Source organism: Rhinatrema bivittatum, chromosome 1, assembly GCF_901001135.1.
Source record: "Rhinatrema bivittatum chromosome 1, aRhiBiv1.1, whole genome shotgun sequence".
Taxonomy (NCBI): Eukaryota; Metazoa; Chordata; class Amphibia; order Gymnophiona; family Rhinatrematidae; genus Rhinatrema; species Rhinatrema bivittatum.
Genome location: NC_042615.1, coordinates 241,995,023 through 242,020,983, shown reverse-complemented (window position 1 = coordinate 242,020,983; position 25,961 = coordinate 241,995,023). Strand labels below are relative to the sequence as shown.

Genomic DNA, 25,961 nt, shown 5'->3' with positions numbered 1-25,961 from the left:
AACCTACAATTATGCATTCCATAGATAGCTCCTCCTCTTGTTTTTTGGTTACTCTCGCTTGTATTATTACTCAATGTTCCATGTTCACTGTAAAGCCTGTTACTGCATTACTTTTTTTCTGTAAACCGATAAGATGTTGCAAACGATTGTCGGTATATAAAAATCTTAAATAAATAAATAAATGTACTGGACATAGAAAGACATTGTCAACTTTTGGTATTTTGGGCTTACTGTTTCATCTCTTAATTCTGTGAAGCAGTGCTGAAAAACGTCTCCAGCTAGAGAGAGAGATTTATGTGACTGGACCACCTCGCCCAACCCTTCTCTCTCTCTACTCACTTCAGAACCCTTTCCTGCACCTCCAGCCACGTCCATCTCTGATCTCTTCCAACTCCCTTCCGTTCCAGGTTGCAAAGCCTTCCTGTTTTCCTCCAACTCTGAAGACTTGCCTTGTGTCCCACACTCCTACTTCTAAACCCTTCTTTCACAACTCATCTCTTCTGTGCTCTTCATTTGTGTATTCAGTCTGTACTTCCATGTTTCTTTGTTCTTTCTTTTGATATTCTTCATTTGATAGCAAGTCGTCTTTTCCTTTCCCTGACTGCTGTAACTGAGCTAAGAGTTCAGTTCATTAGTGTGCCTCATGTCCTTTTCAGATACTGGGGAAACAAGCAAAAGTTCACCCTGACCACCAAGATTTTAGATATTTCTAGGCTGTAGCTAATGATCTTCTGTATCTGTGCCAAATTTCAACCTTTAATTCTATAAAGAAGTGCCCCAGAAGCATGACAGATAAGACAGATGGGTATTTATGAAGTGTATTTGGATACTTGGTTGAAATTGCTGAACAACTGATATTAAACTCGGTCCAGTTCTGTATTTTAGAAAGTGTGGAAAATCTTGGTGCTAGGAGAAAATATAAATCATTTTTGATAGTTAGGAAATAAAAAATGATTAACTGGCTAGAGGTGCCTCAAGGGGATGGCACTTCATGGCAAATCCCACTGGATCAAATGATGGGTATGGAAAAGATGATAGCAATGAAGTAAATTCCTGTAAATAAATAAAAAAAAATAAAAAATTGTTTTCTCACATCTGGAAACCATCTCTTCTATCATCAAGAACTCATTCTTGATTCTTAATGATTAGGAGAAACCTCCAAATGAAAAAGACATTTCTAATACAAACTTAAATAGTGAAACTTTGTATTACTTCCTTCCATATTAAGCATGTTCTTTTTCTTTTTTTCTTCTATATTCTTCAGTTATTGTAATCACATACTGACCATATATTTACTTAAGTAGGCTGTTGAATGTTAACTTTTCTAAGGTGGGAAGGATCTGGGGAGCAAATAAAATGTTAGCCTTTGTGATTTAATTCTTATGCAGATTTGATTCTTGTAATTTGGAATAGATGTTTACAACAGTTGCATCTACTACAGTACATTGACATTTATTTATGAATAGATAAAAACTAAATTAACATTATTTCTCTTAGTTTTGCACTCCAATTGCCTCTGCCTGGCTTGTTAAAGATGGCAAGGTCATTCCTATCAGTCTGTTTGATGATACCAGCTATACCTCGCATGATGAGGTCTTGGAAGATGAAGAGGATATTGTGGAAGCTGCCAGGGGAGCTACAGAGTCCAGCTTCTATTTAGGTGAGAAGTTCTCTACACCTAGAAACACAATATTTTGCTAAATGTAGCAAACTCAACCTCTGAAGGTTCACTAGACACATGGGACCTAATATTTAGTAAGCTGATGAACAGACAAGCTATCCAGTTTCAGTTAGCTGGAATTCTTGTCCCAGATATTGAGTGGGATAAATGTCCCACTGAATATCCCTGAATAAAGGTAACTGGCTACCCATATCTGGATAACTTTAAACCTAACTGGATACCTTTTGAATATCGCCGGTTAAGTTTAACAATATCTGGCCTTGTGAGACTGGATAACTTTAGCCTTAACAGGCTCTGTTTACTTGCTGGAAACATAAACTACAACGCTAAACTTACACTTCTAGTATAGCTCCCCTAGCAACAGGCTTGGGTTTCAATAGACTGCTACCAAAACCTAGGCTAAAGAGGTACAGTTTAAAGGTACTGGGAGGGTTAAGGCTTAGGTAGGGGGTATAATGGGGAGGGAGATTCCGGCAGCGAACGGGGATGATCCTCGAGTGGTCCGCTTATTCCGCAGGCGGAGTTGGGCCCACTAATCCCCAGATTCTGTAGAAGCTAGGGATTAAGGTTGTTCAGGCAGAGTCAGACAATGAGAGAGTGAACCCAGACCTGGAGGGATTGCAGGGTCCCCCTAAGGCTTTCCTGTTGCCGAAGATGGTGAAGAAGTTGGTGGATCGGGGGTGGGAGTCTCCTGAGGCAAGGTAGCCAGAGCTATGGCTAATCCCATGCCAGAGCAGACCCTGGAATCATGGAAGATCCCCAAGGTGGATGTGGCGGTATCCGCGGTTACCAAGAAGACTACCATTTTGGTGGCAGGTGCGGCAGCTTTGAAGGATAGTCAGGATTGGAAACTGGAAACTCGCCTTAAAAGGCTGTTTGAAGTTTTGGCTCTGAGCCTGCATGTGGCGGTCTGCGGGAGTCTGATGCAGAGAGCCTGTTTGTTTCTGGGTTCAGAAGGATCATAATAAGAGGCTGGGAATGACTATGGAGGCGGCCCAAGTGGCTCGCTTGGAAGTAGGAGTAGTCTGTGTGGCAGATACCCTGTACGACTTGATTCAGAATTCCGGCAGGAGCATGGTATCGGCAGTGGCTGTGAGGAGGTACCTGTGGTTGCTAAATTGGTCCATGGATATGTGGCCTAAGGCCCAGCTGTCTAATCTGCCCTTTAAGGGGAAGTTGCTGTTTGGTGAGGTTCTGGAGCAGTTCATGAAGTAATTGGGACAACAAAAACCCCAAGAAGTTTTTTCCTCCGCATTCTCTATTTCGGGAGGCGAGGAGGGTTCACGCTGGCTGGAGTCAGGCGCAGTGGCCTCAAAGCAGAGTTCTCGATGACAGCAGGCTTTTCGAACCCAGCACAGGACCCTGAAGGACAGTGGGTCCCAAGGTGGTGACATAAACAAGATTGGGCAATGAAGGCATGCGGGTCCACTCCTCTCCAGAGGCTGAAACTGGCCCTCTTTTACAAGAAGTGTCCAAGCTCACATTGGACCAGCGGTTCCTTCAGGTGGCGAGAGAAAGCTATGCTTTAGAATTTTCTCGGCCACTCAGGGATACCTTTTGTAATCTCCCGCTGCATCTCCCGGAGCAGGCGAGAGGTGGTGCGGAAGACGTTGCAATGTCTGCAGCTGCTTGGTGCCATTGTTCCAGTGCCTCCCCTGGAAAGGGGACAGGGTCATTACTGCATGTACTTTGTGGTGCCCAAACAGGAAGGGACTTTTTGGCCCATTCTCAATCTGCAGAAGGTCAATGTTGCCCTCCAGGTGCCATGCTTTCGGATGGAGACTCAGCTCACGGTGATAGCAGCAGCTCGCACAGGGGCGTTTCTGGCATCATTGGACTTGTCAGAAGCCTACTTACATATTCCCATTTGGACCAACCCCCAGAGGTTTCTGGGGTTCATGGTACTGCGGGAACACTTCCAGTTTCAAACTGTTCCCTTTGGGTTGGCAACAGCGCCACACACTCTCACAAAGGTGACGGTGGTAGTGGCGGCGGCTCTCAAGAAAGAAGGTTTCCTGGCGCACCCGTATCTGGACGATTGGCTGATATGAGCAAAGTCAGAGGTGGAGTGTGCTTGCTCGGTCCAGCGGGTACTGCAGCGTCTGGAGACACTGGGCTGGGTGATGAACCTCACAGAGTCTTCTGGAGCTGACCCAGTCTTGGAATATCTGGGAGCTTGCTTCACTACCCGGCTAGGGAAGGTGTTTCTGACTACGGAGAGGGTCCTCAAGTTGCAGAGTCAGGTTCTTCGGCTCCTGGACCTGTTGGTACCCAGGGTCTTGGATTACCTGCAAGTGCTGGGTTTCATGGTGTCTACTCTGGATTTAGTGCCATGGGCCTTTGCTTACCTGTGCCCTCTGCAGGGGACTCTGTTATCCTGTTGGAATCTGCTGTCAGAAGAACTTCAGCTTCCTTTACCATTGCCAGAGGATGCCAGGTCTATGCTTTCATGGTGGTTGCTTCGGCACAATCTGGAGAAAGGGAATGGATCTGGAAATACCTGTCTGGGCATTGGTAACCATGATTGCCAGCCTCTCTGGCTGGGGGGTGATTTATCAGGGAAAATCAGCCCAAGGTCTGTAGTCACCATCTGGAGACCAGGGCAGTGCGCAAGGCCTTGTTGGCATTTCTTCCGCTCGTCTGGAACAGGTCAATGCAAGTGTTCTCAGAAAATGCGACAACATTGGCATAAATCATCAGGGCGGTATGAAGAGTCGTCTGGAGGTGCAAGAACTGTTCATGTGGGCGGAGAAACATCTGGTGAGAATAGTTGCTTCTCATGTGGCTGGAATGGACAGTGTACAGGCGGACTTCCTCAGCAGACAGCGTCTGGACCCAGGGGAATGGGAGTTGTCAGCAGAAGCCTTCGCCTTGCTGCAGGCAAGGTGGGTAGACCAGTGGTGGACCTCATGACAACTCCAGCAAATGCAAAAGCGGATGGGTTTTTTGGGTTGCAGAAGGGAGGTCAGATCGGAGGCACAATGCTGTTGTTCAACCGTGGCCGACACATCTGTTGCTGTATGTGTTTCCTCTGTGGCCTCTTGTAGGTTGAGTGCTGCGGCGCATCGAGCTTCATCTGGGCAGGGTAATTCTGGTGGTACCTGAGTGGCCACGTCACCAGTGATTTTGTGGACCTGCTGTGTCTGGCGGTGGACGGTCCCGTTTGCTTGGCTTATCTTTCAGGGTTTCTACAGCAGGGACCCATATTTTCAGACTGGAAGGATCACTTCTGTCTTGTGGCTTGGCTTTTTAACAGGCAGCGACTCCGTTTAAAAGGATATTCCGAGCTTGTGATTGCGACTTTGCTTCAGGCGAAGAGGCTTTCCCCTTCAAGGGCTTGTGTCTGGGTGGAGAGTTTTCAAATCTTGGTGTTTGCAGAACAGGGTGCAGCCTTTAAAGGTGGATATCCTGCAGATCCTGGCCTTTTTGCAGATCGGTTTGGCTAAGGGCTTAGCTTATAATTCCCTTTGGGTCCATGTAGCAGCCTTGGGCTCCCTGCATGATAGGATTCAGGGTAGACCACTGGCATCTCATCTGGATGTGGCTTGTTTTCTCAAAGGGGAAAAACATCTGTGGTGTCCATTGCTGAAGATCTACCCAGCATGGAATCTGAATTTTGTTCTTCTGGTACTGTGTGGCCCTCCTTTCAAGCCAATGTGGAGTTTGTCATTGAAGGATTTGACCCTGAAGACTGTTTTCCTGTTGGCCATCTGTTCAGCTAGGTGAACATCTGAACTGCAAGCGTTGTAGTATAGGGACCCTTTCCTGCGTTTTTCGGAAGATGGAGTGTCTTTACATATAGTTCCTTCCTTTTTGCCGAAGGTGGTGTCCTCTTTTCACCTTAATCAGGTGGTTGAGCTTCTGGCCTTTCCGAACTTGACAGCCAATGCTCAGATAGCTAGGGAGCTGTACTTATTGGATGTCTGTATAATCCTTTTGAGGTATCTCAAGGTGACAAATGCTTTTCGGAGATCTGATCATCTGTTTGTTCTATTCAGTGGAGCAATAACCATTTTAAGATCCTCTTGCTCTAAATATGGGCATAAACAGCCATCTATTTATAATTTAGCAAGTCTTCTTAGATGTCTCTGCAGTATGGGTAGTACATTTTAAATCTGAATCAATAATACCCAAATTGTAAACCTCTGATTTGATTGTCAAAGTCAACCCATCCAGTACTAATACATTGGTAATACTTTCAGGGATGGATTCTAAATTCATAAATTCATAAAAGCTCAGTTTTATCAAGGTTCAGAAGCAGCAGATTCTCACTCATCCACAAAGAAATTGCTCAAGGGCATTGATTCAGCAGGATCTGAGCCTAGTAAACTTGAAATCTGAATATCATCAGCATGGATAAAATAATTAACCTCAGAATTTAGGAAATAATTTTTCAAATGGAGCAAGGTAAATCTTAGATAAAATTGGGGATAGTAAAAGACCCCTGAGGAAAACAATCATTAGACCATGAACTAGAAAAAGTATTACCCAAGCAGCCCTTTTTGAGCATGTGATTTAGAAACGAGTGGAACAGGACAGAGTCATGTGGCTAAGCCCTAGTTTTGACTGCGGACCTAAAAGGTTGATATATTGCTGGGATGGCTGACTCCAGTCCTTGGGAACCAGAAACAGGCCAGGTTTTCAAGATATCCGTAATGAATGTGCATAAGACAAATTTACATGCACTGCCTCCATTGAATGCAAATCTGTCTTATGCATATTCATTGTGCACATCCTGAAAACCAGGATCGGAGTTGGCCACCCCTAGTATATTGTAAGGAAACTCCTGATGGGATGGACTAGTAAGAGCTTTCCTCTTCCATGTTATACTCTTTGAAGAGAGCTTCTGAAGTAAGAGAACCCATGTCCTTTCCACAGACCAAAAACAGCTTCATTGATTTTTCTTTGAAAATTTCCCTAAATGACCTGTTAGTAGCAACTAAATTTCATGAGCACATGAGTGCATTCTTTTGCATAAAAGCACAAAATGGTGGATTAATACAAACTTGGTTGCACATATTGCACTGTAATATTTTGATTTTTCTATTTGTGACTCTTTTGCCCTAAAAAAAAAAAATGTGCATGAATAATGTGATTAGTCTGTTCTTTTAACATTGAAAAATAGCTATTTCATGTTTCTGATTTATGTGCACAGGGATGTATCGTGGCCAGCTCTATCTGCAATCTTCTGTCAGGATTTCGGAAAAGTTTCCTGTTGGGCCAACAGCTTTAGATACTAGAAGAAATGAAAATGCAATAATTTCTTTGCCCAAAATCAGATGGAAACCATTAATCCGTAAGTAAAGGTCTTAACCCTTTAGAATCCGTTGGCACCTCTGAAAATTAAGGCATAATGTAGAAACGAAGTTCATTTTTATTTGGCAAGTTGGTTCCAATTGAACCTTAAGGAGGGACTGGCTCTTTTCTCTTCATTATATTGTGTTTTTGTTTTGTTTATATTTATTATGCCTTTAATTTTGGTATTTATATCACTTTGAACAGCTGGTCTTCAGCTGGGGACGTGGTTTAGAAATAAAGTTTGATGGCATGTTTTATCATTGATAGATCTATCAGTAATTAGATATCATAGGCCCCGCTCCCCACCCGAAATACCAATTCTGGCAACAAATTGCGACCTAGTGTTTCTTCTCATGTTCTAGACTCTCCTTCCAGGACGCCCGTGTTGGTGGGATCGGATGAATTTGATAAGTGCCTCAGCAACGACAAGTTTTCTCATGAGGAGTACAGCAATGGTGCCCTCTCTGTTCTGCAATATCCATATGGTGAGTGTGCATGGTCTTCATCCCGTCTCTCTGCCTATAAGTCTGTGTGAACCCCTTTAGGTCTTGGTAAATGTGTTGTGGGGAGTTTTATTTTGGGAGGGGGGAAGGGTTGTGGTGGTGGTAATTTGAAGTCTAATATTAAATGTATCTGCTATATGATTCTTCAAATATCTATGTATGTGGCTTAAGCAGGCAGATGAGCATGTTCTGGAAACTGCCACGTGCAGTTTTTACATCTGTAGGGATACACTTGGTCTTTCTAATATAGAAGTTGTAGTGGTTTGTCTGAGATTTGGAGAAAGTGAAGGCTTATGTCAGCATTAAATGCTTCATTGCAGGAATATATTTCTCCTCAGCTGCTAGATGCAGTGGAAGGGTTCCTGAGGTAATTACGGTCTTCTAGGCATTGCGGTGCCTGGAGGTGTGAAGTTAACGTTCATCCTTTCCCTGTTGTTGTAGCATGATGATCAACTTAACCTTGTGCCTCGTTCCTTGTCTGTGTGACTGTTGAAAATACCTTTAGCTGATTCATAACCTGCATGTTCTTAGTAGGTCTTGGATGAAGAACTGTCATTTGCAAAACATGTGTCTAGTTCCAGCTGGAGCGAACTCAAGGACCCTCTTATATTTTCCAGTAGCTGCCTCCTAAAAAATGAGGAATTGTCCCGTATAAATAGTGAGCCGTGTCATTGAGTTGCAGTGCTCACTTTTAAACAGGAAGTACTGTTGCCTGCTAACTCAGTTCTAAAGTATAACCACTATGTATTTCAGACTTATAAATCAGGCTACTTACATCCCTTTTCTGGTCAGGATCTCTCTCGCTGTCTCTTATCCTAATCACGTCACTTGTACTGATGCCCAAGAGATTCCAACCTGTTCTCCAAAACTGAAGAATCAGAAATCCATTGTCTCTACAAAGTAACTTTTCCAGCTGGAACCCTAAGCGTATATACTGTAGATACCAATGATGTGTGTTTTTTGTGCAATGTGGATTTTTCAATTACACTGAACAAAAATACTAGACAAAGTTAATATTCTCTGCTCATTAACATGTTAGATTAACCAACCTGAAGCTCAGTTCTTTATTTTAATATTACCCTATACCTGTAACTTTATTGATCACGATTAGTAATGTAATTAGTCTTCCTTTGGCTTAATAAGCGTTTGGCCAGACTGTGCCACCCACAGCCTTCATACCTTAGGACATTGTTTAAAAAAGCAATGAATTGTCTTAGTAGTTCCGTTCTTTTCCAGTTTGCTTGAGAAAATGAAAGATAATGGTTTGAGCTCCAGGACATGCCTTGTTCATGACTCATAACAGGATTTGTTAGGCCACCAAACTATTTCAGTCCCTGAAATGTTAACTTGTTAATTGCTGTGACTGTCTACAGGGCAAGTCCATGAAAGTTGTAAATACTGGATAGGCTAGAGAGTAAAGGACACCATCAGGAAAACCAGTTGCCACTACTGGAGCCAGAAGTTAAATCTGAAAAGAAAAACCAACCATGGAGGAGGGTACTTTTTCAAAGATTTAGGATTGGAACTGGGTGAAGATTCATCAGTTGAAATATCTGCCTTATTTCTAGCAGCAACAGGCTTGGCAAAGCTTCGAGGGACACCAAGACAGAAAGCATACGGACTTTCCGAGCCTGTTGTAGCGTCGGTCGGCTCAGCTGGAAGACTTTACCGCCACACTCCAACTCTTCCGACTGGTATAAGCCCATCCTGTGTGTTGTGCCATTTCACCCCATTCATCTCTGCATCCAGACATACATCACTTCTTTCCAGAAAAGATTAGGCAGCGCTGTTGTTTTGCCCAATCCGTTTTTTTTTCTTGGTCACGAGACAGGAAGAACAGGCATCCCTGCAGCTGATTTAGGGCCAGAAATAAGTTTCAGGCAAAAACTGTTCCAAAAGAGTGCAAAGAGCCTGCAAGTGCAGGGATATACCATTGCCTGCCAGAATGAGCAGGGGAAAAATATCTACTGAAAAAAAGCACACTTGTAAGAAAAATGCAGACATTTCTGCCAGAAGCTACTAAAGTAAGGCTGAAGAAAAAGCCCCAGAACTTTTTTTGTGCAAGATTCTGCTTCTATGAATTTTTTTTTTTTTTTTTGCCTTTCTTGATCTTGCAGGAAAGGTTGTGCCATTTCTAAAATGTGCACATGAGACTTGCAGATTTTTACACTTCTTTTGTACTATTTTTGCTGGAATCTTAAAGATTTTCCAAAAAAATGTATGTGCTTGTTGCCTAGGGAGGCAAGTCAACTTAATAGAGAAACTCAAATTTAATTCTTGTTGAAAACCAGGCAGCATATTCTTTTCTAAGAACTTTAAAAAAAAAAAAAAAGGCAACGTATTTATCAGGAAATAAAATTTCAGGTTCACTTAACACTAGCCCAAAAATAGTTGCAAGATTTGCTCGTTCTGAGATCAGCAGATTACTTGCAAAGGAGGGAAAGGGAATTCTGTTTGTGTTTAAGGGTCCACATGACTACCATAAATCACTTTCAGGCCGATGCAATATTGGCGCTCAGGTCAGCGCACCGTTGGACGCGCGTTTTGGATGCGCTAGACGAGGCCCAGGTCCAGCGCGTCCAAACCAGCGCATAGCTAGTAGCGCTCATCGCATGTAAATTCCAAGTAGATGCACCCGTTGTAACGCGGCAAATTTAGCGCCAGCCCGGGAGCTGGCATCAAGGCTTGCTGCGGTCAACGGCTCAACCAGAAAAACAAAAATCCTGCTTTCTGTGGTTCCCCCTATTAGTATGGTCACAATACAAAGCAGGAAAAACTACATAAAAGTAGCATCTGGCAGAAAAAATAAGTTTTGGAAAAAATAAAATGTCTGGACGCCCAATGTACACGCACAATATACACCGTCCGGGCCGTGTACATCGTGCATGTATATTGTGCCGGCAGCGGGAGAAAACAGATGCTTGTCGTCGGCATCCGTTTTCCTAACCAGCACTGACGGCCACGTCTCCTGGGCGCCCGATGCCGAAGAGGCGCTAGGGACGCACAGTTTCCCCCATGCCTCCTTCTTTTTATGCGGTAGCTCGTTACCCTATTGCATCGCGTGCCCGGAGAGGTGGGCGGGCGGGCCCCGTTGTTCACTTGCCAGTATTGCAGTCGGGGCCCTGTTTGTCAGCAGTGATGCAACTTTCATGCAGGCGCCATGAATAAGGGAGCGAGAAGCTGGAAGCACCTGCCTGTAGGTAAAGGCGCATCAGCATGAAAGCTGCAATTTTGTGATCCACTCGTGTATCAGAAAATGCGGCGCAATGCCCCTCTTCCTTTCTCTGATTTTGCTCACTTCTTGCTTTCTTTCTGCAGCTTCATTTACCTAAGTCAGGTCCACTTGGGCTCCTTTTCCTCACTCAGAAGTGTAGCATCCTGTGTGCTTCTCCCTACCTCTCTTCGCTTGGCTTTGGGGGTTTTTTCCTCCCATGTGCTGGCTCCCCCTTTCCTTTGCTTTGTTTCTGCATTATCCTCCTCCCGTTATATACTTTGTCCTTGTCTTCCCCCACCCCTCCATGCTCTTGCTCTCATTTCTACCTTTTCCCACTATAATGCAGCGTCATGCTGACATTTAATCACAAGAGAGCTCCGGTGGGGGGGAGGGGACAGAATGGATTGGTGGTCAAGAATTGCTCTCTTGGCGTGCTGTATTCCCTCCCAGCGGTAGACTGGGAGGAGGCAGGAGCAGCGAGCGGCCTTTTGACCTGAGACGGCAGCTAAACTTCCATTTTCAGTCACCATGTTGAGCTGGTGACCAGAAATTTTGCATTCTGGTTTAACATTTTCATTTTACTGTCTACCGTAAGGTGCATTATTTGCAGGGAGAGGAATGCGGTTGCAGATTTTTGCCTACTTGAAAGGCCTGTGATATTTAGGAGTAGAACACACAGAAAGCTCTGTGCACGGAGCTCTTGTAATCACTTTCCTGCATGCTGAAAGTTGCATTTCTTCCTGGCTGTGATGGCAATGGAGGAGATGTTGGAGCTCAGTGTAAACTTTCTTTCTCCTCTGCGAAGTAGAAATCTGAAATTGACTTTAGTGGGAAGCTTCTAGGTCAGCAGCAAAAGGACTTTACAGAGTTTGGAACAGTAAAACTGAACATGGCTTTCCATGTCCATTTCTCTAGACAGCGTGCGGCTGGCTGTTCCTTGCAGGCTCAGTCAGGCCGATGCAATACCGTGCGCTCAGGCTTGCGCACAGGTTAACCCACGGTTGGATGTGCGTTCATAACCCCTTATGCAATAGGATTTAGCGCGTCCAACCAGCGTGTAGCTAATAGTGCTCATTAGATGTAATGCCATGTTGATGAGGCCATTTTTACTCTTAAAAAAAAAAAAAAATAAATTTAATGCCAGCCCAGAGCTGGTGTTACGTCTTGAAGAGCCCCAAAAGTTAACAGAAAAGCAAAAAATACTGCTTTTTTGTAGTTCTTCCAACTTAATATCGCGGCAATATTAAGTCGGAGGAACCGAAAAAAAGGAGCAAAGTAAAAAATAAATAATTGCCGGTGGTCAGTTTAGGAAAACAGACACTTAATTAATGAGCGGCCATTTTCCTAACCTGTGCACAGCCATTTCTCCTTGGCGCCTGATGCCATGGACACGCTAAGGATGCACAATTTATCCCTCGCATGGCCTTTTTAGCATGGCAGCTCATTTGCCTATTCCATCGAGCGGCCAAGAGAGGTGATTGTGAATGCGTTAAAAAAAAAAAAAAAAAAAAAGGTGCGTCTAGTGTGGACGCACGTTTTTAGCATGTCAGTATTGCATCGGCTGAACATGTTTTGATTCCAAACTGTTGTAAGTGCATATTTTAGTGCTTGTGACTTGTCTGTGCATTCCATATATTCATATGTTTATCTGGCTGTACCTGTTGATTGGCTGACTCTGTGAGATAAGCAATGATATCATTCCACGATTGGTGCAGCTCCCAGTTTTGGGTGGGGTAGAGAAGGATGTGAGTGTGTATTTTCTATATAGTTTACTCAGGTCTACAGCACTGATGGGGAATTCAAAACTTAAATACAGAGTCAACATGTACATGAAGGTCCATATCTACTCCTGAAGCAGTGCAAATGAATATATATTTTTCTTAATTTATATATTTAAAACTGCCTAACGTTTCTAGGTTGGTGGATAGTTGTAAGCATAAATCTCTTAAGGGGGACGCACAGTGTGTTACATTTCATCCTGTACCAGGATTTGGTGGCTGTTGTAAATGTCGTAAATTTTTGAACACATTTTAAAGGACCTAGAAAAAAATGAAATTAGTTGAAAAAGAACCAGCAAAGGTTTTTGGCCTGCATGCATTCTCACTTTGAGCCATCTCTCTCTCTCCATTTTCCCTTTCTTTCCCTTTGTTTTCCTCTCCAAGACAATGGTTATTATTTACCCTACTACAAATGCGAGAGGAGCAAGCGGGGCACGCAGATCACTGTCGGCGTTTTTGAAAATCCAAACTACAAGAATATCCGCAAGAAGGATCCAGTCCTTCTCCTGCATTGGTGGAAAGAAATTATCGGTACCATCCTGTTCTGTATAACAGCAACCACTTACATCGTGCGCAAACTTTTCCATCCCCACCCTCTCAGTGCCAGGGTGAGCATTTATCTGTTATATCAGTGAGTAGAGCAAATCTGATGGGGAGCACAACTTGTCCTTTCATCTGACCTGGTGTAGCTTCTCTTGTTAACCTTTGTCAGTTTTCAGTCAGGAAGCTGATGTGTTTTCTTGTCACATTCCCTCCCACACATAGGAGGTTATTGTAATAACTGGTTTGTAGGGACAGTTGGATGTTTCCTTCTGTAAACTACTCCAGTGCTGTTCTTTACCTGACCCCGTAGGTGACACCATAGTTAGTGTCAGTATGCCCCCCTGCTGGTCCTTCCCTCATCCCCTGAGGTTGTTAGAGATCCTGTTAATAGCAGTGTTGGCCTGAAAAGCCAAGGTAGGAACCAGAAATGTATTGTATGACAGTACGGAGCACCAGGCTTAGCTCTAGACTGACTTGTGACTGTAACGTTGTAAAGTCGAAGGAACTGTTGCAAACCAATGTAGCTTCTGTAGTCAATAGGACAACAAAAAGGGGATAGATGCCAAAGTCTTTTCCAATTCTTTATTGTGGTGGAGACGTATCAAACAATTGCCTGACTCAGGCCGAGTTTCGCCGCTCTTAAAACGGCTGCCTCAGGGGCGTAAAAATTCAATTGGACTAAACAGCCATTTACAGCTTCCAAATATAAAATCAATCTGCAGTGAGAACTGTATCTTGATTTCATAGATCGCCTACCTTTGTGCTTCTTTGCTTCTGTACTCAATGAAGTCTTTGCTTTTCATAACCATGTATGTGGAAAGCAGTTGCTTGGATTTCCTGAGCGGTTACAAGATAAAAGCTCATTTAATGTAGTCCTGTTAGTGCTGGGTCATTTAGTATTGATACCCCTTTACTGCTTTACCTTGATGTTTCGCTATGTAAGGATATCCGCCAGGCTTGGCTTCAAGGTTAATGAGTACTTGTGCTGATTTTTATCAGCAGCGGAAAGAGTCTGAGACTCAGTGCCAGACTGACAGCAAATATGACTCGGTGAGCGGAGAGGCCAAAGATGACAACTGGAATGATTACAAGACCTTGGGATATGTGTCAAGGTGAGATTCTCCCCCACTACCCTGCAACCTACCCAAAAATAGTTTAATTGTTTTTTATCTTTTCTCTTAGGCAGATGAAAGTAGGTTTTCATATGAAATTCTTGTAGATTCTGTCGGCTTTGAACAAAAATTGCCCAGGCCAGTAGCATATACATTTACAATATGATTTTTATGTTTGCAACATTGAAAAGCATTACAAATGAGCATCCTATAAATTTTATTTTTTGACTCTACCCTTTTAATCCTTTGTTCCAATGAGCTCTAGTGGTATATAGCACTAGATACTGCTGCTTGGGTAAACTTTCAAGACAAGTTAAATCTGCATAAGTTGAAGGATCATGTGATAGGCTACTGTGTGGGGGGAGGGTAAGAGAATGTCCAGCTGCTGCTCTGTGTTGGGGAGGATTAAACAAGGAAGGGTCTGCAGTGCATCTCTCCGTATAGATTACATCATCTTTTCTCCTTTATGCAGGATATGAGCAGGTGCAGAGAGCTGCATGCTTACAGTGCAGTTAATGCAAGCAGAGAGGAAAGAACATAGAACACAAATTACCTATTGCTATGTAAGGAGTACAAAAAGATGAGTAATATATTGAGCAAAACCTAGTAATAGTTAAAAGCTGTACTGTATAATATTTCCAAAGGGCAAAGCCCCAGTGCAGAGAGTAGTGCCATACTCTGATGCTCAGTATGACACGTGGAACCAGTCAGTCTTAGCATCAGCACTCTTTGAGGAGGAGCTGGAGAATCGCCTGTAGCTGGCCGTGGAGAAGGCTTTGCAGGGCCTTGGCGTTGGAGCACCGACTGCACTGTACCAGTCACTGTCTTTCCTCGAGCCATTGCTTGAATCCCTACATCTGCTTATCAGAGTGTTACTGACACCTTCACTAGTGGCGGTGCCTGGGGTGGCATCAAGGTCCGACGAGGATCAAGACCACCACCCCACCACCGACCGATCCGGTGGGTGTACCCAGTTCTTCACAGGAGGAAGTTCCCCCGGCGATGGGGGCAGCCTTGGGAGTCAAGTCCACAAGACCAGTCGAGTCAGTTTCTATACTGCTGGCTGGAGACCAAGCGCCTCAGGACCCATGCCTTGCCTACTACAGTGAAGCCAAGAGTACATACCTCTGAGGGATTGCTCCTCATATGTTTGACGAATCATCAGATGGCCTCTCCTCCAACCCGTCTCCTCCCGATGATAGAAGGAAGTGTCCCTCTGAAGACTTCTCCTTCACAGGTTTCATCAGGTTGATGGCAGATGCCATCCCATTTCAGTTGCAAATGGAGGAGGATACCCAGCACAAGATGCTGGATATTTTCCAGTGTGTGGAGCCTCCTAAGGAGATTGTGGCAGTCCTGGTGCACAAAATCCTTATGGTGATACTGATGAAGATGTGGGAAAACCCCCTCTTGGTGACTCCTGTAAATAGGAAGGCGGACGTGATATATCTCATCCAGAAGGCTCCCGGATTCGACAAGCAACAGCTGCCACACCAATCGGTTATAGTCAAATCTGGTTTCAAGAAGGCCAGGCACACTCAAACCCATTCCTCGGTGCCCCCGGGGAAGGATCAGAGAGCCAAGGATGCTCTTGGGAGAAGGTGATTCAGGGTGCTATGCTTATTGTCCACATAGTGGCCTTCCAGCTCTTTATGGGCCAATATACCATGACTTTCAAAAGTATCCCCTAAAAAGTCAGCAGATTTGTGTGGATTACAAATGACATTTACACAGATTGTTCCAGAGTGATTTTTTTTAATAAAATTAAAAACTGAAAAAAATGCTGCTTGCATTAAGTATTCAACCCCTTCTTACTAGTACTTGGTAGAAGTACCTTTTGCTGCAGTAGCAGCTTTAAGTCTGTTGGGGTAAGTTTCTGCCAGCTTTGCACACTATTTGGGAGTGATTTTTGCCCATTCTTCCTGGCAGATTTGCTCCAGGTTGTTCAGGTTGGTTGGATGATGCTTATGAACTATAATTTTCAAATAGTGCCACAGATTCTCGATTGGATTGAGATCTGGACTTTGATGTGGCCATTGTAGAACATTCACCTTTTTGTTGTTCAGCCACTCTTGTGCTTAGGATCATTGTCCTGCTGAAAGGTGAACTTTCACCCAAAGTTTAGTTTTTTAGCAGACTGAAGCAGGTTGTCTTCCAATATCTCCCTGTATGTTACACCATCCATCTGTCCTTCAATTTTAATAAGATGCCCAGTCCCTGCTGAGGAAAAGCATCCCCACAACATGATGCTGTTGGGATGGTGTTTGCTAAAGAATGGATAGTATTAGGTTTGTGCCACACATAGCATTTTGAATTTTGGCCCAAAACCTCCATTTTTGTCTCATCTGACTACAAAACCATATCCCACATTTTAGCTGGGTCACTCTCATGCTTTCTAGCAAACTCCAGACATGCTTTGATGGTTTTTCTTCAGTCATGGCTTCTTTCTAGCCACCCTCCCATACAGGCCAGTTGTATGTAGAGCTCTTGATATGGTTGACTGGTGCACTCTCACTCCAGTGTTAGCCTCTGAAATTTGTAGCTCCTTTAAAGTGATTGTTGGCCTTTTTGTGGCTTCCTTCACAAGTCTCCTTGCTCTGACTCTTGAGTTTTGAGGGACGGTCTTGTCTAGGCAAGTGTTTGTGTGGTATGATGCAGCTTCCATTTCCTCAAGTACTCACTGGGATATCCAAGCACTTGCATATTATTTTGTAACATTTTCCTAATTTGTGCCTGTCTGACTTTATCTTTAATTTCCTTAGAATGCTCTTTGGTCTTCATTTTCACAGCTTTCCTTCATATTCACAGTCTGACCAATGGTACTGGAATTAAGTAATTATATCCAGAAAAGCTGACCTTTTTTAATGATTCACAGATAGAGGCAAATTGTTAGGGCAATATCTTTCATCTGTGTAAACTTGGAGCTTCCACAGCACAGAGGTTGAATACTTATGCAAGCAGCATTTTTCAGTTTTTAATTTTATTTTACAAAAAATGCAGAGAAATAGTGAATTGTGACTTAGAAAATTTACTTTAAGACCATACTGGTTTGCAGTAAACATACTGTCTGGAACGTCTGTGTAAGTATCATTTGTAATCCACACAAATCTGCTCACTTTTTAGGGGGTAAATATTTTTGCAAGCTACTGTATGTAGGACATCCTGAAGCAGGTACAGGATGTGACTGAGCAGCTGCCTCAGCAGCAGTAGAACACTCTCCAGTCGCTGGTACATTAGGGTCTGAAGTGTGGGAAACACAAGATCCAGTCGACCTGCAATGTTTTCAAGGTGATTCTCTGCAGCAGAGATTGGTGCCTACAGGTTCGCCTGGCTGTGGGCCTCTGATCTCCATCAAGAATTGCAGGAAAGACTCACTTACATGCCAAGCACAGGAGAGAATCTCTTCAGAGTTAAGGTGAAGGACACAGTGGCCCAAATTCAGAACCACCATGTGACATTCCATCAGCTCTCCACTGGTAATCAAGACCCTTTGTCCTCGTCCAGGAGGCCTTTGAGGTCTGGCCACAGGAAATCTTTCTTCCACCTGAAGAGATATCATCCTCTGTCACATCGGCCCCGTGGTGATGGACCTTCCGGTCGGGGACAAACTGCAGTTCTACAGTATAACCTCAGACCAATAGGTCTTTGTCATTGTCCACAGAGGGTACAAATTAAACCTATTGAGTGCTCCACCAAATTATCCACCAGGTTCATTTTGGGGACTGGTAGCACATCAAGAGGTGGAGATGGCCAGAGCAGTCGAGCCTGTTCCACCAGGCAAAGAGGGTGGGGATTTTACTCCTGGTACTTCCTGATTCCAAAGAAAACAGAGGAACTCTGGCCCATCCTAGACCTAAGGGCCTTGAACAAGTTTCTGAAAAGAGAAAAGTTCAAGATGGTTTCCCTGCAAAAAGGGGTCTGGCTATGCTTTCTCGATCTAGAGGACACATATACCCACATCGAGATTTTCCCCAGCCACCAGAAATATCTCCGATTCATGGTGGTGAAATAACGCTTCCAGCACCGCATTCTGTCATTTAGGATGGTGTCTACTCCATAGGTCTTTAACAAATGTCTGGCCATGGTGGCTGCGCACCTTCGCTGACTTTGAGTCTGTTTTCCCCTATCTGGATGATTGGCTGGTCAAGAGCACCTCTCGGGCAGGGGCCAAAGGTCCATGCGCTCGACCATCCGGGTGTTGGAGTTGCTAGGGTTCATTATCAACTACTCCAAGTCCCATCTTAACTCATCACCTTAATTGGACTTCATAGGAACCTGCTAGACATGGCTCAGCCAAGGCCTTCTTGCTGTGGCAATGGCCCATCACACTGGTGTCATCGTGGCAGAGATTAAACCGTGCCAGCAGGTAACAGCTCAGCACATGTTGAGACTGTTGGGCCACATGGCCACCACAGTACATATTTCTCCCTGGGCATGCATTCATATGTGAAGTGCCCAATGGACCTTATACTCTCATTGGCTTCAGGCCACTCAGGATTTACAGGACTGCATCTGAATCACTTTGCCCCTTCAGGACTCCTTGTCCTGGTGGCGGGAAATTTCCAACCTGGAGCAGGGAGTGTGCTTCCAAATTTGTTGGGTTCAGATTGTCCTGACCATGGATGTGTCCACACAGGGCTGGGAACCCCATGTAGATGGGCTCAGTATCCAGAGTCATTTGTCCGCCCAGGAACGTCTCTGTCAAATCAACTTCCTGGAGCTCCAGGCGATCTGGTATGCTCTGTGGTCTTTCAGAGATCGGCTGGCCAACAAAAATGTGTTGATCCAGACAGACAACAAGCAGGGAGATACAAGCTCTTCCTCTGTCAAGAGGCGGTCAAGATATGGTCCTGGGTCTTCTTCCATGGAATGGGACTTAGAGCCAAATATCTGGCCAATTTTGGAGAATGGGATAGTGGATAGACTGAGTTGCTCCTTCAGATCCCACGAATAGTCTCTGGACCAAGGGGTAGCGAATTGGATCTTCCGCCTCTGGAGAAGCCGAGAGGTGGATCTGTTCACAGCTCCTTGGAACAGGAATGTTCCTCAGTTCTGCTCTATGTACAGTTCAGCATGCAAGCTAGCCTCAAACACCTTTGCCCTTCAGTGGGGCCAGGGTCTCCTGTATGCATGTTCTCCAGTTCCACTGGTGGTTAAGAATTTGTTGAAGCTCAAGGAGGACAAGGGGTCTATGATCCTCATAGTCCTCCATTGGCTGAGGCAGGTCTGGTTTCCACTCCTTTGGAAGTTGTCCATCTGGAAACCGATCAAACTGGGGACTTCCCCAGATCTCATCACCCGGAATCAGGGCAGGTTGCCACATCCCAACCTTCAAGCCATGTCGTTCACAGCTTGGGAGTTGTGAGGTTGATTCTACAACCTCTCCATCTCCCGGATGATGTGTTTCATGTCCTCATGGCTTCTAGAAAGCTTTCCAACAAAATCTTATGGACTTAAGTAGAGGAGGTTTTCCATGTGGGTTTCTCCTGCTCTACACAAAAACTGCTTGAATACCTTCTACACCTCTGAAGCTGGTCTCAAAACCAACACAGTTAGAGTTCATCTGATTGCAATTGATGCATATCATTATAGTGTAAAAGGTAAACCCATCTATGTATAGCCTATAGTTGTACGTATCATGCAGGGGCTGCTTCAGTTGAGGCCTCTCCTAAGACCTCCCATTGTGTCCTGGGACCTCACCATGGTAGTGGCTCAGCTGATGAAAGCTCCTTTTGAGCCGCTATGCTCCTTTTGCCTGAAATATCTGATTTTGAAGGTCTTGTTTTTGGTGGCAGTCACTTCAGCGCGCAGGGTCAGTGAGCCTTAGGCCTTAGTGACTTATCCACCTTATACAAAGTTTGTTCATGATAGGGTGGTCTTGGGCATACACCCTAAGTACCTTCCTAAGGTGGTGTCAGATTTCCATCTTAACCAGTCCCATCACCCTGCCAGCATTCTTTCCCAGGCCCCATTTGCACCAAGGCAAATGAGCCCTGCACATTTTAGACTGCAAGACAGCCTTAGCCTCTATCTGGAGTGGACAGAAGCCCATAGGCAGTCCACCCAGCTTTTTGTTTCTTTTGATCAAAACAGGCTAGGGATGCCGTTGCCAAGCAGATGCTTTCCAGTTGGCTAGCAAACTGCATCTCCTTCTGTTATGCCAGGCCGGATTATATCTTGGGGGTCATGTCAAGGCTTACTCTGTTCGAGCCATGGCAGCATCAGTGGCCCACTTGCGAGCAGTCCCCATGGAGGAGAACTGCGACATGGAGTTTGAGCCACTCATTCTAATATCATTACTGGTTGGATAGGGATGGTCATCGTGACAGCAAGTTTGGCCAATCTGTCCTTCAGAACTTGTTTGAGGTTTAGAACCCAACTCTGTTCCCGCCTAGGGCCCATTCTTTCTGTTCCTGTTACCAACAAAATGTTGTTTTGTGCCCATTGGCACCTATTTTGTTGGTCCGCTTTTCTGTTGCGGGCTGCCTGTAGCTAGGGATTCACTACATGTGTGAGGACTGCTATTCTGCTTGTCCTCCAAGAAAGCAGAGTTGCTTACCTGTAAGGTGTTCTTCGAGGACAGCAGCATGTCAGTCCTCACAAAACTCGCCCACCTCCCTGTGGAGTTGGGTTTCCACTTCATGGGTTTATTCTGTTTTACATTCTTAATTCTATGTTAGAAGACTGAGGGGACCCCGTGTGGACGCATGGTATATTTCATGCTGCAGCATGTTCAGAAAGGCTTAGTCAAAGTTCTAGAAACTTTGACATAAGTTTTCCATGCTGGGATCAATCGGATGATGTCACCTATGTGTGCGGACTGACATCCTGCTATCTTCAGAGAACACCTGTTACAGGTAAACAACTCTGCTTTATTTATTGTTTTTTATATCCCACTACATAAAATTGTTGCTTTGTGTGATTTACAGCTTGCTCATACTTCCTCTTTGAGAAGTGGTGTGAATCTTGTATCTGCGGATTTTGCATCTCTGGGAATATTTGAAAATTATCTCCTTAACAAATCTGTTCCAGAGTTTGACAAGAACCTTGGCTATAGAAATGGAGCTTTTTGCTTTATTTGCAGATATCTAACTGATTTTGAGCCTGTCCAGTGTCTGGGTCGTGGAGGGTTTGGAGTGGTCTTTGAAGCAAGAAACAAAGTTGATGACTGCAACTATGCCATTAAGAGGATACGTCTACCCAACAGGCAAGCAGCATGAAAGATTGTTTGGATTCCGGATAGGGTTTAGAGGAAAACTGGACAAATGAGCCAATTTTCATTTCATATCAAATGAAACAAATTTGGCCTCCCAAAAAAACAAAAATTCTAGTTTTCAGCAAAGTATTGCAAATAACATACACTATTTGCAATACTTTGCCAAAAATGAAAACCTTAAAGACCCAAAAATGAAAAAACAAAACTATGAAAATAGAAACTATGGGCCGGATTTTAATACCTACACGCGGGCATAGATTTGTGCGCACAACCCTGCGCGCACAAATCTACGCCCGATTTTATAACATGTGCGCGCAGCCGCGCGCATGTTATAAAATCTGGGGTTGACGCATGCAAGGGGGTGCACACTTGTGCACCTTGCGCGCACCGAGCCCTAGGGGAGCCCCGATGGCTTTCCCTGTTCCCTCCGATGCCGCCTCGCAATCGGAGCGGCCTCGGAGGGACCTTTATTTTTCGAGTTGCGCCTGCTGGCCGAGTGCCGGCGCGCGATCCCCCGGCCTAGAGGCCCTACGGAGGCCTCTGGCCATGCCCCTGCCCTGCCCCAGACTGCCCACGCCCCACCCCTTTTTTTCAAGCCCCGAGACATATGCGTGTCCCGGGGCATGCGCACGTCGCCGGTCCTATGCAAAGTAGGCTCAGTGCGCGTAACCCCCCTGCGCGCGTAAGGCTTTTAAAATCTGCCCCAAGATTTGTGACAATGTACATCCCTAGAATATATAGCCTGGTGCCTCTTTATTGTGGAGAGTTAAAATTATCCTTTTTGATAGTAGCGGTGGTTCATCATCTATTTCCCCTCAGATGTGCTTTTCTACTGAGATATGAGGCTTGTCGAGCAGCGTTTCCCCCTGCCCTAATTCATTAACCTAGTCCAGAAATTTTTAAGTAATTGAGCTGCTGATGGGTATTGAAAGAAATCTCTGTACTTGGTCACATATTCAGTTGTCAAATTCCATTGGGGAAGCATATAAAAGTTAAAATTTGGCATGATTGGTATTCTGCTCAGGAGAACACCAGAACTGAAAATACAGCGGTTATTGCCAGATGCTTATGATTATTATACTACATATTGAATGAGTCCAACTTGTAATATTTAGGCAACTAAGGTGGTAGATCTGTTAAGAATTGATAGGAAGTTTGGTGTAAAAGATACTGACTCAAGCTTATCTACTTTAAAAAAAAAAAAAAAGCCATTGTTTGAGAAGTCTTATTTTCAAAGTAGTGATTGGGAATATCTTTAAGATCACAAGAGTAATTTTAATATTTGTAAAGAGCTTGTGGTGTTTAAGAATAAAGCTATAATGTAACAACTTGATGGAAAAACAAAAAATTCAGGACGCATAATATACATGCACAATAGACACACTTCAGGCCAATTTGACCCCATGCTATTGGGCATGTATACTGGGCAAAATCAACCTGAAGTGGGATAAAACGGATGCTCGTATTGAGCGCTCGTTGCAATTGTGAGTGCACAGTTGTGTCTCCTGGGCACCCGATGCATTTGAGCACTAGGTGTGCATGATTCTTCCCTAGCGTGTCCTTTTTAACGCAGCAGCTCAATGAAATATAGCATCAGGGGCCCAGGAGACGTAACTGTGCGTGCGCTAGGAAAATGGGCACTCAATATGAGCTCCCGTTTTAACGAGTGTCTTATTGCATCGGCCCCAGTAAGTGGGAAAACAAACCTATCGATTTTTTATAAGTCCAACATAAATTACCAGTAGGTACAAATTTAGCAATTTTGACAGTTGTCCACAGGACACAATGCGCTATGATAAACATGGATTGAATTAGAGACAGAAAGTGAGATGTGAATGTTTTTATCCCAGAACTTGGACACCTGAAAAGAGTCCAGTTCTGTACCTACATCATTCTCCCAAACCCTTTCAGTACCTACACATCTGAAGCTAAGTTTAAGCTTAACAAATGCATAAAAACCAGACGCAGGCTTAGTGAAAGCAAAAACAGCATCGCACGTTGAAGAATGAGGAGGAGAGTCGCAAGATCAAAAAATGAATGTGATGTGACAAACTACAATGCTGTAGTTGAAGCCATGTGAAATATTGATGAGCAGGCAATCCATATACTCCTGCCATAAGGTTGAAAAAGACTTTAAATGACTGTTAGAAATTACATGATTCATGGACCATAAACCTTTACTGTATGAATGACTCCATGGGATTCATGATGTGTATGAAAAGGCTGTACTACTTGTCTTGGTTGCCCCTATGAGTCATTTGATTTCCATCTTCTGATGCATGCAGATCTGCAGCTGTGCTCTCGCTCAGTCTCTCTCTGTCTAATATTATAAATCAGAACTTTAATGTTATGTATGTTTGGAACTGGAGCCATTGCTTTCAGAAACTTTGGAAAAGTATTACCTACTTTTGGAGTTTGTTAAATGTCAAATGTCAGTGTGCTTCTTTGCACTTGAAATGACTTTGGTGAAGTTTTACGGTTTGATTTGTGTTTTTCTTTTGCGACAGAGAGTTGGCTCGGGAGAAGGTGATGCGTGAGGTTAAAGCTTTGGCTAAGCTTGAGCACCCAGGCATTGTCCGATATTTCAATGCCTGGCTTGAAGCACCACCTGAGAAATGGCAGGAAAAGATGGATGAATTGTGGCTTAAAGATGAAAGGTACCATTCCAGAGCCCTGTGAGGAGATCTGTATGGGTAGGAGAAATGGGACCATAGTGTGGAGATGTTTACTGTTCAGTTCTGCGCTGCTGGAAGTATAAGAATGAGATTTTTCAAGTTGTCTTTTGGCCCAGAGCTGCGCTACTTTGACTTTTTAAAATTATGATTAGTGGAGTACTGTGACTGTAGGTAGCAGCAGAATTAAAATCACTGGGTTACGAGGTCCTCACCTTGTCAAATTAATTACTTGAGCCCTGAGAGACCGTCGTGTTCAAGGGCAAGCAGTGAGATTTGAAGATATGTGAACTGGACTTTCCAGGTGTCGCAGCCCTGAGCACAAAGCGACTGTGTGCTAACGTATTTCATCAAGGAATGCTGCACTATCACTATTAAGCAGGTTTGGGTTTTCTCTCTGTTGTGATAATATACAAGTAGAAAATGAAATATTACTATTTTTTAAAACATAGCTAAATTTTGTGTTCACTAAGCATTCCTTAATTTCATGGAGAAACTTTATAAGAAATGAGTTTTATAACGGTAAAACCCAAGAACAGTGGGTTTTTTTTCTTCTTTTGACCTGTACTATGTCAAGTGTGTTTTAGCCTACAGATAGTCAGCCTTTATTTAATAGCTCTTGAAATTAAAAGTCAAAGAGAAAATTCAATCCTTAGGAAGCACAAACCTGCAATCTGTACAGAGTCAGATGGTGGGACCATGTCTCCACAAAAAAGAAAATTGTTGAAGTGTTTTTGCAGCTGGGTAATAGGTAATAGTCTTTGAGGGTCTCAAGCTGATCTGTTTTTTTGGGGATATCCTCAAAGAATAGTCACCAAATATGTTTGCTTATGTTTGGTCTAAAAATGGGGTAATTTGGAAATCAGACCGGGTTGTGAAACTCTTAAGAACCATACAGGTCGACATTCATAAGGTTTGTCCAGGAGATTTGAATTTCTCACCCCTCTCACTGGAGCTGTTTTACCCAGGTAAGACATTACCCAGCTAAACATTTAGCCAGATAAAGAGTCAAGGCAGCGAGTGTTCCAGGAACATGGGTAAAATTTATCCAGCTAGTGCCGATATTCAGCACCAGCCTGATAAATTTAACCAGGGAAGTCGGGTCATAAAAATCACTCTTCTCAGGTTACCCAGGTACCTTAGACCAGTTTTATTCACTGGCAGACTTATCCAGCTAAATGTTACCAAATATATTCCTTCTCACATTCCTGCAGAATAACCCTTTCTTACTGAGTCAGTGGAGAAGAGTCAATATTGCCCAGCACTAGTTTGAAGGAATTCCTGTTTGCTGCTTTAGGGGTCTATGTACTAAGCAGCGGTATTTTCCCTGACGAGGAAATTGAACATGCTAACTCCATAAATAATGACACTGTTGTTACGTGCGCTATAAGTGAATATATTTAATTTAACCTAAAGATTCCTTCTTCAAAGATTGCATGTTTCTCTCCCTTCTCTAAATGTTTTTTTTTTTTTCCATCTGCTAGGTATGTGACTCTTAACATGCTGAATAATGTTTAAAAGTAATATGATTGCAATTTTTTCTCTCACCACTTCTGTAAAGTGATTATATATCTTTATAGAATCTTGTCTTAAAAGAATTGTCTTTCTTTGAAATGGTTGTAAGGGGAAAATAATCCAAGTCATATCTTTAAACCTTAGTGGCCTAGTGGGGTTCAGAATATCCCCCTGGAATCGGCCCTGCACTGGCCGGCCAGTTTTCATGTTATGCCACGTAGTTTTTTATTTTTAAATCTGGCAGTGGGGCTGCCTCTAGGGCCAGCAGGGAGGGGTGGGGGGACTTTCCCATTTAACTTGAAACCCTGGCAACATCAGGACCCACTAGCATGGAAAGTTAGCTCTATCTCCTGAGTGGTAGCTAACTTTCACGAAAATAACCTGGCTTGTGATTTTTCGGTCAAACCTCATTATTTTATTAACATTTTG

The 25,961-nt window shown here is 43.8% G+C and overlaps 1 protein-coding gene across 2 annotated transcripts in view; it reads left to right on the top strand.

The window, feature by feature from the left end:
- Positions 1 to 25,961, top strand: part of EIF2AK3 (eukaryotic translation initiation factor 2 alpha kinase 3) — a 168,958-nt gene that overhangs the window by 110,268 nt on the left and 32,729 nt on the right. The window contains exons 6-12 of one of the 2 annotated variants that reach the window (XM_029593131.1): positions 1,498 to 1,660; positions 6,837 to 6,977; positions 7,342 to 7,464; positions 12,859 to 13,082; positions 14,020 to 14,129; positions 21,214 to 21,336; positions 23,853 to 24,002. In XM_029593131.1, the coding sequence (XP_029448991.1) occupies positions 1,498 to 1,660; positions 6,837 to 6,977; positions 7,342 to 7,464; positions 12,859 to 13,082; positions 14,020 to 14,129; positions 21,214 to 21,336; positions 23,853 to 24,002 (1,034 nt within the window). Of the gene's footprint in view, positions 1 to 1,497; positions 1,661 to 6,836; positions 6,978 to 7,341; positions 7,465 to 12,858; positions 13,083 to 14,016; positions 14,130 to 21,213; positions 21,337 to 23,852; positions 24,003 to 25,961 lie in introns of both variants that reach the window. The other variant, XM_029593121.1, reaches the window with a different exon arrangement.